Source organism: Nicotiana sylvestris, chromosome 7 (assembly GCF_000393655.2).
Source record: "Nicotiana sylvestris chromosome 7, ASM39365v2, whole genome shotgun sequence".
In the NCBI taxonomy this organism is placed as follows: domain Eukaryota; kingdom Viridiplantae; phylum Streptophyta; class Magnoliopsida; order Solanales; family Solanaceae; genus Nicotiana; species Nicotiana sylvestris.
Window position 1 is genome coordinate 106556192 of NC_091063.1, and position 12808 is coordinate 106568999.

A 12808-nucleotide genomic window follows, 5' to 3' on the forward strand; every position below is an offset into this window, starting at 1 on the left:
CATACTACATGACGAGATTAAACAAATCAAAACATTCTAATGAACAAAACAAGAGAATAAATTTTAGATTAGATCGACACCAAAGAAAGCATAAACTTTCAATTGCAGGCAAATGAATGACAATCATCACAAGAGAACCTAACAACAGAAAAGGGCTAGATGCCTAAGCAACTTATTAGGCATTATTATTAACTGCGATGCCACAAATCCACAGCTGCAAATTATTGTAGGCATGACCAACCAGTTATTGAGCCCAAACACCGATTGCTAAAGCCATGACTAACAAGGTTAACTTTGCAAGATAAGTGACGCACACTACATTCGTTCATCATAAAGAAACCAAAAGCTTCACAAAGACACGAAAATAATCCAAAAAAATCCCATTGCATTGATCTAAAGCATGAGGTCAAGGTCCCAAAACAACAGATTGCTATTCAATAGTACTTAACAGAATTCATGCACTTGTCAAATCTAACCTCATACATTGTCAAAGAGAGAGATTACCGTTCTACTAAAGCATGCAAAACTGAGATTTCTATCTAGGAAGAACAGACAGTATAACAAAACCATAAGCAACAACATCTCATAATTCTAGTGTCGCTCAATCATCATCTTCCTCGTCATCGTCGTTACCAGCAGCTGAATTCAAAGCATTCAGTCTCTCAATCAACTTGGCCTTCCTTTCCTCGTAAGTCAGCTTCTTCAGGTTGTACCTGCAATAGAAGCCCAAAGAACAAATTATTTAGAACAAGGATAATCACAGCATTTTAAGCATTTTAATTGGTCTGGTCAGCAAAAAACATGCCATGTACTTAGAATACTGACATCACATCAATTTAATTGGTCAGAAGGGGAGCCTTGGAGCAACGGTCAAGTTGTCTTTGCGTGACCTTAAGCCACTGATGCTTGCATCAGGGTAGACTGCCTACATCACACTCCCTTGGGGTGCAGCCCTTCCCTGGACTCTGCGTGGAAGGGCGGCGAGATGCTTTGTGCACCGGACTGCCCTTTTACATCAATTTAATTGGTCTGGTTGGCAAACATGCCATATACTAAGCACACTGATACAATCACAGAGCATTTTAATTGGTCTGTTCAGCAAACATGCCATATATATTTCAATGCATGGCACTGCAGAATTAAGATCCACCAGAAGACAATCAAAGAAGACCTATGTTCGAATAACATAAACAGGAAGTATGGAGCCTCCATATGCACAGAAAACAAAACCAATGTGCTGGAGGACTTTAAATCACCCTGACATTTGCACTTTGACGCATTTTTTGCAAGTGCAACTAAAACTTTTTAATAGAAATAACAAACTCATAACGGCTCATACGGGATTAAACAAACTAAAAATAAAACCAGACCTCTTGTGCTGCTTGGGAGGCTGCTTCTCAGATTTCTTTGGGCTTGGATCAGCACGTATGGCAGCATGAACTTTCTTGTACATCTCCTCGAGATCATCAGCCTCAAGACCTTGCTTAATGTACTCACTAAAGTGAGACTGATATTTCTCAGGTTCATCTTCAGTCAAAGTCTGAAAAAACACACAGGTTTGTCGGCATTTTAGAGATGGACAATAGGAAGATGCCAGGTCCATCAAACAAGAACCGCCTCATTACCCACTTAGCACAAACATTGTCCATGGATTCTATAACTGATACAACAATATAACGATCAAAATATAGTGCTTTCTGCATCACCTTCATATATGTTGCGACATGGCCACCATAGATGTACTTGCGGTGAACATCAGCATCAAGTTGCTTGGAGTCCTTGCTGAACCCAGCAAACCTCTTTTCGCTATGAGGAATATCAAGTCCACCATCCAATGCACCCTGGACAGAAGCAAAGAATAGTAAATGCGATCAGTCATATTGCAGGATAAATCCTACTGAGAGAGGCCCACTACAAGAGGGAAGAGACTTGTATTTAAAGACCATCTGCCAGGCACATCAAAAGAACCAACTAAACCAGAAATATTTAAATAGACAAACAACTCTTTGAGTTCCTCGGACATTGGCAACTATTGTTGCAATGCAGTTTTGGGGGTTATGCCAAGTTGAAGCAGCTGTTTCATCAAAAACTTTTTTCAAATCACAACTACAATGCAATTTAGATTACAACAGGGTATAATAGACCGGACAGCAAAAGTAGCATTATACCTTTAGAGCACCAAAAACACGATTTCCAGTAGTAGTTCTAATAAGGCCCACATCCAAGAGAGCACGGAACGGCCTCCTGCTTTCAGCGGGTTCAACTGAGTAATCCTCTCCACTGGCCTGTAAAGATTGATAACACCCATTACAAAGTAAATAATGGAAATACAGACAGCAAAATAACATGTATCCTTGATATAGCAGCTGTCACTTACCTCAGGGTTTCCTTGATACTCCTCATCCATTTCGAGTTTCTTGAGAACTCGTCTTGCCAAGAGAAGTCCAGTACAGTAAGCTAATTAAACATTGAATGAATTAGCACCAATCAGAGAAGAAATACACAATTTCAGGTGACATGACCCAACAAGAAAAGGTTATGAAAATACCAGCAGCATAATTTGTCAGTCCAACTTTGAGGCCATACTGAGGCAGCTCACGAGCATATGCAGAAGCAAGAATCATGTCACCGGCTATGCTAGCAGACACAATTTGGGCGATTATGTCCTTGTTAGTCTGAAAGACGTTAAGGAAAATAAAGCAACGTAGAACAGCTAATGCCAATTTATCAACTTCACCCATTCGGCATCAGATATTAACAGGAAAGAACTAACAGCAATAGCAACCTGATCTTGAATTGAAGATATTGTCAAAAATAAATATATCACATCCCAAGAGGAAGTCATCTAAAGCAAGAAGTTGATGCTTCTAAGGTAGAGTAAATGTTTAGGATACAAATCGGACAACGAAACGATATTTTGGAGTGTTGTACTTGTTTTTGTCCTGATTAATCAGGCGATTCCTCGCTCTGTAGTCAGTCTTCCCCTCTGCACAGTAGCAAGAGTTATGAGCTGCAGAGGAAAACGGTTTGATATCGAAAAAAATAAAGGATGAATAAAAGTACATTGTACCTCTCCTTCTCTTGAATTTAACCTGGAAACGCTTAAAGTAAGCCCTAGTCTTCTGGACTTTGATGAATGCCTGCACATAATTTTGGTAAGAATCAATAAGAAAGTATGCATACTTACATTAGCAGAAGTATAGAGATAAATTGAGAAAAATTCATAGCAAACTCTGTTGGGAAATAAAGCAAGAGAATAAAGCTTCAATTTTAAAAATGTACTTCAATCTAAATGCAGAGTTATTCTCTGCATTAAGTTAAAATTGACACTAGTGCATCAATTACAAGCTCTCAACACGACTAATTAAGCAAAAAAAAAAAGCATCTGCGTGTCAGCACGACTATATGTCAATAAGGACCATAGTTCCTGATAAACACAAAATATACACAAACGCATACACATATAAACATATACACAGAGATCAATCTACACACATACAAACATATATACATATATATGTAGTGTGTGTGTATAATGTGTAAACGAGCAGACAACAGAACCAAAGATTCAAGCTCCTCAAAAAATTATCTACGAGCACAAATAAACAAGTAAGTTACAGGATATAAACAGTAAACATCGCATAAACCGTCAAGTAGTGAAGATGGCTGATTAATTTTTATAAACCTCACAACCCAGAATCCTAAGCCGTTTTACAACAATAGTAACGCAGTCTTTCAGCTATTTTTCTTTTTTTTTGATAAGGTAAATTGTATTAATCAAAAGGTAGAAAAAACTATTTAGCAAATCTATGTAACAAAAGCAACGAAAAGGAAAGAGGAAATGGAGAAATGCTACATATGATTATCCGAACAAGCTAGAAGATCAGTGAATCTTACCATTGTTCTTCCTGGATTAGCCTCCGGCGGCGGGGGGTTGAGGGGGTGGGGAAATGAGGAAAAGCTGTTTGTGGAGAGAACAAATACTTGTGCGAGGCAAAGCTAAAATACCTAAACAAAAACCCTAGTAGACCGATCCTAATGATACGATTTGACTTTGTTACCCTTGAGGCTATTACCCTTCCAATAGAGATCCGAGAGGTTTTTCTGTCTTTGTCTTCGCCGTATCAATTTGGTTCTAAATTTGCAATTAGGTATTCATGTGCTCCGTTAAAATTTAGCTTCAAAAATAACCTTGTCTTACATTTCAATTAAAATCCTTCATTTCTAGCAGCGCTCCAGCCATCATATTTTATTAATGCTAATTATTTTGAATTGATATGTAAGTGAGAAACATGAAAAAAAAATTATACGCCCACACACTCATAAGAGCAGTGGCATTTGCGGAAATAGGTTTTGAGGTTACCTCATACGTGCTTATCTCCTACAACAAATAGCACATAACAAGTGTAGCACCTACATGGTAAATTCCCCACTCACAAAGTTAGACAAAAAATTTACCTCACTCTGAAATCCGATAACCTGCTCTGACGCCTCTCTAACACCTCAAACATATGTCAAACAATCCAAAACTAATCAAACAACGTGCAAACGAATCAAAATATACTCAAATACCCGTAATTTAACAATTTACAACAATTCCCAACTCTACTCAAAAAGTCAACAAAGTCTACCCCGGGCCCACGTGCCCGAATTCCAAAAATTTTGAAGATAAATATTACTCATAGTACCACGAACTCAAATATATAATTTATGCCAAATTCCATGTCCAGTTTCATGGTCAAAGTCTAAAAATACAAATTCTAGGATTTTTTTCAAAAATTCCACATTTTTCTATCAATTTCCATGTTAAAATCCATATATTATTCACATATTTAACTCACAGTATGTGAAAATTATTTACCTTACCTTAGATGATAAAAGTATCCCCTCAAATACCTTAAAAAATCGCCCAATCCAAGTGAGAAGTGGAAGAAATGAGCCAAAATCCGAAATAAGATGAAATCTACCCCAACGATCCCTTCTTCGCTATCGCGGAAGCGAGGACCAAACTCAACCAGCTACCCATTCGTTCTTCGTGAACGTGACACACTGGTCGCAAATGCGGTGACCAACTCAACAATCTTTAGCGAACGTGACATATCACTCGCGGAAGTGTAGGACAAAGAACCTAGTGCCTCTTGCCGAATATCCTTCTATGTGATCGCGGAACCCATCTCACGATGCGATGCTCCGCCACCCAAAGGTTCGCGAACGCGTCACCTTCTTCACGAACACGAAGTATAAACTGCCTAATGCCCAAAAGACCTCCGCGAACGCGATCGCGAAGAGGAAGCACCAGATACCAGAAATAGCAGTCCAAACATAGCGAAATGGCCCGTAGCCCATCTGAAACTCACCCGAGGACCCTAGGATCTCGTCCAATTACACCAACCAGTCCTAATACATTATCCAAACTTATCCAAAGGCTCAATACTCCACGAATAACATCAAAACCACAAATCAACAATCAAACCTTCTTTTAACTTTCAAACATTCAAACTTTGTCGAACGAGTCCAAATCACATTTAGACATCCCTTAACAATACCAAAATTTACGTACAAGTCACAAATCACAATATGAACCTATTCCAAGGCTCGGAATCCCAAATGGACATCGATAATACCAAAGTCTACTTCAAATCAAACTTAGAAAATTCTAAGACCTTCAAAATGCCAACTTCCTATAATAAGTACTAAAACGCTCCCGGTCCACCGAAACTCGATTCGAACATACGCCCAAGTACAAAATAATCATACGAACTTATTGGAACCTTCAAATTTCTATTCCGAGGTCGTTCACTCAAAGGTCAAATCTTGATCAACTCTTTCAACTTAAAGATTTTAAAGTTATAATTATTCCTCCAAATTATCTCCGAACTTCTCGAAAATCGAAACCAACTACACATGCAAGTCATGATACATGAAGAGAAGCTGCTCAAGGCCTCAAACTACCAAACGACGCGCTAGAACTCAAAACGATCGGTTGGGTCATTATATTCTCTCCCACTTAAACATACGTTCGTCCTTGAACGTGCCAAGAACTGTTCCAGAGTTGCCCAAAATCACTTCTTAACACCTCATGCACCTACCCGTGCCCACAATCCATATGAGCACATTAGTTCAACCCAGACTGAAGATCCTTCTTGCTATCTTAGCCCGCAAGCCTTAGAACCAAATTCCAATACCCGAAATTCTCTACAAGTTCCGATTCCAGTGTTCGTACATCGTATCAATCTCAATAAGTTGTATCAAAACATGATCATACACCCACGTTGTAATCGTGCAAAGCACCACATAATTCATTCGCTATAGTAACATTCTCCAACTACAGTAGCTGCAAATTTACGAATTTGATGCCCGTAATATACCTCATAACATATATAAGACCTGTTGCAACCCTTGTAATATTGCAACGATTAAAGATATGTGTAGAAACTCATATCCACCTATCAAAACAATAACTCATGGAGTCACCCCGTTTGGCAAGAACGATTGCTTCGTTCTAAACTTATTAGTGGTGCTTTCCTTCTAATATATATTATATTGCACTGATTACACTGATTTTAGGTCCAACAACCTCGTTTCACATAGTATAAAACTGATCGGGCAATAAGCCACCTCTAACAATGTCTAAAATCTCATATGATGCCATCAATACGCCAACAAGCCACAACTCGAATATGACAATAAGGAAAATGAACCCGAATCCAGGACTACTTGGCCCCCGTAACGAATAAAACAACCAAACAAATGTTATGAACTTATCTCAGAGATGAGACACAAAACACACAAAATAAGTATAAAGATCATACACATCATCTCACTGTTGTAGTGTGCAACCCGATCCACACATGATACCGCTACGGTGTGCAACCCGATCCAAACATTATACCGTGACGACGTGCCACCCGATCCACATATAACAATCAATAAGGAAATACACATCGATCCAAAATGCTCATACCTACTAAGTGCCTATATATGGACCACAAGCACGACAAGTGCATAAACACAACCCTAGACAGATAGCCTCATGCGCTACAAATTGCCAAGCACAACTAAGGTGCAATAAACGACCTGCATTTCGAGAGCCATCTCATATAACACCACAAGCTACACATGATCACAATACACGCGTGAATAATCAAGTCGTCTCACAACCCACATGGCATAAAAGTAGTACCTGGAATAGACGAAGGCAAGAATATCATCCACCACGCCCAAAGGCCCATTTATAAGCAATGTTATGCTGAATACATATATCTGATATGCTATAAGATATACATTTACATTACGCCCACCAACAGACCTCATGCCGATTCCGATCATCCCAAAATTGGTCAGTAACCTTCCAAAGATCCACAATGACCATATTCATGTCACATACGATCAACTGTTAAATCAAGGACAAACTTTCATTATCTGCAACCAAAGGAATAAAGTGTCTCTCGGATATAAACTCTCCCAATAGTGACAGTACCAGAATCTCCATACTTGATCTCAATCTCTTACCTTTAAATAACTGACACACCATACTTATACGATCACCCGTGGGAGATACTCCCACAACCTTCTGCACCAAGTAGCAAAATTTGCACATCCACAACCCCTAATTGTACTATTTCTGTAATGCAAATCAAAAAACCACAAATCAACACACAATACCTCTTCCGCAAGACACCCTTCTCAGACGATACTAAAATAGCGCCAACATACTCTGGATACCTGAAATTTCTACCCCGCTCTTCCGAGCTCGTACATTCCTGTTAAACCTGGATCGTAACATTGATCCTCATATTCCAATCTCATACCACTCATTGCACCTAGCAGGCTGTTACGCAAGAGTACAAGAACTTTATCAAAACTCCTAAACCACAAGTAGGATAAACACTTCATCGGCTAGAAACCTTTCACTTAACTCATTTCAGAAAAATAATCGTAACACACAACCAACTTCCCATAACCACAAAAGACACAAAACTCAAGTCGTGGCCGAGCCCGTCATAACCATTCGGTACCCCTTTGTACATAACCAAATCATCAGAATCGGATCCCATCAAACAACCAAATTATAGAGGTTGACAAGCCCGTAAGTATAACCATGAAACATTTGTATAGCATTATCATACTCAAGGGAATTGATCATTTCCTTTACCATGCCGTTTCAAACACTACCAAACTAACTCAACTTCTTGCAATTTCTTCTTGTCTTGCTTTTCAGAATCAATATCTCTCTTTCCCAAGACACAATGGACCTCATTCGACACTCATCCCGAATGACCCCAAACCGCAAGATCGCCTCGCCTCAATACCTATAAGCTAGTTTATACTCTCCTCATGCACTCAATAGTACCTCTATCTGATACACCCGTTCTAATTAGACCTTCTGCGAACCCGAAGTTATATCTCCCATTTCTCTGACACTGCACCGCAGACCCGATAATAACATAGAAATACTCCAAGTCACCCACTAAAATCTAGTCGCGATTATACAACCAACAACTAGTGCTCCGTTAGTGTACGGATACTCCAAAGAAGCAAGCAGATGAATTCTTTCCCTTGTACGTCACATCCACTAGAAGTATAAAATCTGAGCCATTCCACCACCTTCACATATCAATAAGGTTACACGTAGCACACATCCATCAAATCCCTTGCTCTAGTTACCCCTGATGTTTTCTTCCCTTAGTCATAACTAATCCACCAATGTACCGATAACCAAAAATTGCAAGGCACATAACCACGTGACCCAATCATAGATGGTAGACTCTCGCACTTAACTTTGAGCCACAATCACATAATCCAGAACCGACAATGACTCTTCTTTCTTAGTTACCATGATCTCAAATTGTAACTCATCTAAATTCTCACAAGCTCTTGTTGCACTAATCGAGACACACCCCGAATTACCAGCCCCAAGCCCACACTCAACCTCCTAGGAGTCGCAATATCTTCTTTACCGCAATCCAAGCCCACATAGTAGTACATGCCTCTCGCTGGATAGAAAGTAGAAATCTTCATAGAAACTTCACCAGAAATCACGCAACCGCTAACCTGCTCACATAAGATAGCCCACCTGTGTAATTCCATATCGACACCTTCCAACGACATTGACATAGTTACAACCACCACGAAATCATGTAATCCTCATGAGCCCACATTTGCCCACCATTTGTAAGAGTCTGTCCATTTCCATTAACACCAACTGAAGATCTAACAATGCGTTCTAAAACTCGAAATCATGTTGCATCCCAAAATGATACTCAAGCTTTCACATCCCTCTATATTCCAAGCAAACTCTTCCCGTCACATTCAAACTTCATAAGTACAAAAACCATTGTCCCAATAGAATACACAGTCTTAGTCATTTGTCCACCATGACCCAAATCACTCTAAGTTTTCTCAAAGCATGTGGCTATACTACCACAAAAACCAAATGATACGCTTCCACTCTCATTCCGGCTAACCCATCTTCCTAAGCCAACTACTCGATCTGTGGCTATCCTACCACTCTCAAAGCATGTGGCTATCCTACCACAAAAACCAAATGATACACTCCCACTCCGGAATCTCTAAACCATGATCCGAATAATCCCCTTCTAGAGTAGTTCACTGCCACGACACATAATAAGAACCCTACCATTTACATCAACATTGTGCAATAACAACACATGATCATCACGATACACTATGCATAGCCTCGAAGCTGTAGTTAACACTAACACTAGGTTGAACACTCCTCCACAAGGCGACGATAAAAGTCCATCCGCATACGTGGGGAAATACATTCTACACCATATTCGTAGCATCTTCACAACTCATCAATGCCCACTTAATAACAAGCGCTCAATATCGCGTTCAAATGAGTAGGAAGGAACTGAAGACATAAACTTTAACGAAATCAAATCGCACGACAAGTAATCAAGAAAGAGAAGTTCTCCTAACAGTCTTGTAGCCATTCGAAGATAAGTACAGACGTATCTATACCGATCCGCAAGACTCTATGAGACTAACGCATGACTCGTGAGACCTAAGTGAACCTAGGGTTCTGATACCAAATTATCACGACCCAATCCCCCTAATAGGTCGTGCTGGCGCCCAACGATGCTCCTAGGCAAGCCAACACATGAACCCCCACTTAGTTATCCATTTTAATTCTTAAAAATCAGGAATTTCAATAAATAAATAGAATAAAAACCTAATGCTCATAAGAATATTTGCTTTTCTTTACCAAATTTCTGAGTACGAATAAATCATAAAATGAAGTGATGATAATAATGTGAAATACAACTATGAACATCTCCTATAAATCCCCAAAGTCCGGTGTCACAAGTTCATGAGCACCACTAGAATAATACAACACTGCTACAATATTTGTTTGGGATATAAAATAGACAAGATAAAATAAATGAATATGATGGAGACTTCACGTGTTGCGGATCGTAACATGGAGTGCAGCTCACCATAAAGTCCCCTCAGTAGCAACACCTATGCGCCAAGATGACCATCAAATGTACATGTCTTAGTACAGGCACAATCAGTGCAGAAGTGTAGCATGAGTACGTAAATCAACACATACCCAGTAAGTATCTAGCCTAACCCCGAAGAAGTAGCAACGAGGGGCCGATATTGACACATACTAATAGTCCAATAAATCAAATATAATAAGGTAGAAAGATATGAAACATAGTATGAAACAACAACAACAGATATAGGTACATAATACGATTACCAATTGAACAGTAAAAACAAAGTCCTCAAATACTGGATACTTTCTCTAATGGAATACGTAATGGTCAACACCAAATCAACGGTCACATATCAACTTAGGGGGAAACTCATAAGTACGTTGTCCTTTTATCAACTATTTTGCACGATTCTGCCGCGGCGAGCAACCCGATCCCATAAGAGTAAAGGCATGTTGGGGCATATGACCCGATTCTATAATAGTCGTGTACATACACTGCCGAGGTCGTACGACCCGATCCATGGATGAATCTCAATTATACTGTCGAGGCGAACGACCCGATCCCATAATGATACTATTAAGGCGTTCAACCCGATCCTATAGGAATAGTGAAGACTTGAGGGGTCACTAGTCCCACTCACGAATATACATGTGAGCTGTGAAATTCTAAAAACTTTCCAGATAAGTACATACAACACAAGAGAAATCTGTAAAAAGAAAGTGCAATCTCTATTGCTAATCAAGTAGCTCGCCAAATATCAAAAATAGAAACCTGATACTTTATGCAAGTCTGGTATCAGGCTAAATATGATAATTAAGGCATGTAAATAAGTAGTGATAACTCAAATCATACAATTAAAGTATGGTGTGAGTCCAAATCTACCTAGACCTAATCAGGAATTATAGCATACGCACGAATACTTGACACCTCATACGTATGTAGCTCCCACATCAACTAGCACATAGCAAGTATAACACCTACGGGGTAAATTTTTTCTCACAAGGTTAGACAGAAGACTTACCTTGCTCTGAAGTCTGATAACCAGCTCCAACACCTTTCTAACACCTCAAACCGATGCCAAACGATCCGAAACTAATCAAACAACGTGAAACCCAATCAAAATATACCCCAATACTCATAATTTAACAATTTATAACAATTTCCAAGTCTACTTAAAAAGTCAACAAAGTCAATCACCAGGCTCACGTGCCTGTATTACGAAAATATTTGAAGATAAATATTATCTACAACACCATGAACTCAACTATGTAATTTATTTTAAATTCCATATCCAATTTCATGGTCAAAGTCCAAAATTCAAATTCTAGGTTGTCATAAAAAATCCCACAATTTCTACTAATTTCCATGTTGAACTCCATATATAATTCACGTATTTAACTCAGAGTATGTGGGAATTACTTACCTTGCCATAGATAATGAAAATCCTCCCTCAAAGAGCTCCAAAAATCGCCCAATCCAAGTGAGAAGTGGAAGAAATGAGCCAAAACCCGAAATAAAATGATGTGTGCACCAATGATTCCTTGTTCGCGGTCGTGGAAAATCCTTTGTGATCGCGAAGACCAAACTCAACCAGTTGTCTATTCGTTCTTCACGAACGCAACACATAGATCGCGAATGCGGTGGCCAACTCAACAGTCCATACGGGATCGCGACCCATCACTCGTGAATGCGTAGGATATTGTACCTGGTACCCCTCCCTACCTATTCTTCTAAGCAATCACGGAACCCATCTCGCGATCGCGATGTTGTGCCGCCCAAAGCTTTGTGAACTCGACACCTTTTTGCGAGTGCGAAGTACAAACTGCCTGATGCCTTAAAAACCTCTGTGATCGCGACTAGACGTGACCCTCTAGTCGCGATCGCGAAGAAGGAAGCACGAGAAACAATTGTCCAAATATGGCGAAATGGCCTTAGCTTATTTGAAACTCACCAGAGGCCCCCCGAACCCCATCCAATCACACCAGCATGTCCTAATACTTTATACGAACTTATCCAAAGGCACAAAATGCTATGAATAACATCAAAACAAAGAATCGACGATTAAACCTTGTTTTAACTTTTAAACATTCAAACTTTGCCGAACTTGTTCGAATCACATTTAGACATTCTGGAACAGCACCAAATTTTACGTACAAGTCATAAATCACATTACAAACCTATTCCAAGGCTCGGAATCCCAAACAGAAATCGATAACACCAAAGTCCAATTCAAATCAAACTTAGGAAATTCTGACACCTTCAAAATGCCAACTTTCCACAATAAGCGCTGAAACGCTCCAGGTCCACCCGAAACTCGATTCGAACATATGCTCAAGTCC

General features: G+C 39.5%; 1 protein-coding gene across 1 annotated transcript; it reads right to left on the bottom strand.

The window, feature by feature from the left end:
• Positions 1 to 365: 365 nt before the first annotated feature.
• On the bottom strand, positions 366 to 4023 carry LOC104247372 (large ribosomal subunit protein uL18-like). The gene is made up of 9 exons (XM_009803400.2): positions 3898 to 4023; positions 3071 to 3140; positions 2895 to 2986; positions 2549 to 2675; positions 2378 to 2457; positions 2169 to 2285; positions 1707 to 1841; positions 1371 to 1540; positions 366 to 713 (listed from the first exon to the last, which is right to left on the bottom strand). Exons 1-9 carry the CDS (start codon positions 3898 to 3900, stop codon positions 602 to 604), a joined length of 906 nt encoding a protein of 301 aa, XP_009801702.1. The 5' UTR covers positions 3901 to 4023; the 3' UTR covers positions 366 to 601.
• Between the last annotated feature and the right edge of the window lie 8785 nt (positions 4024 to 12808).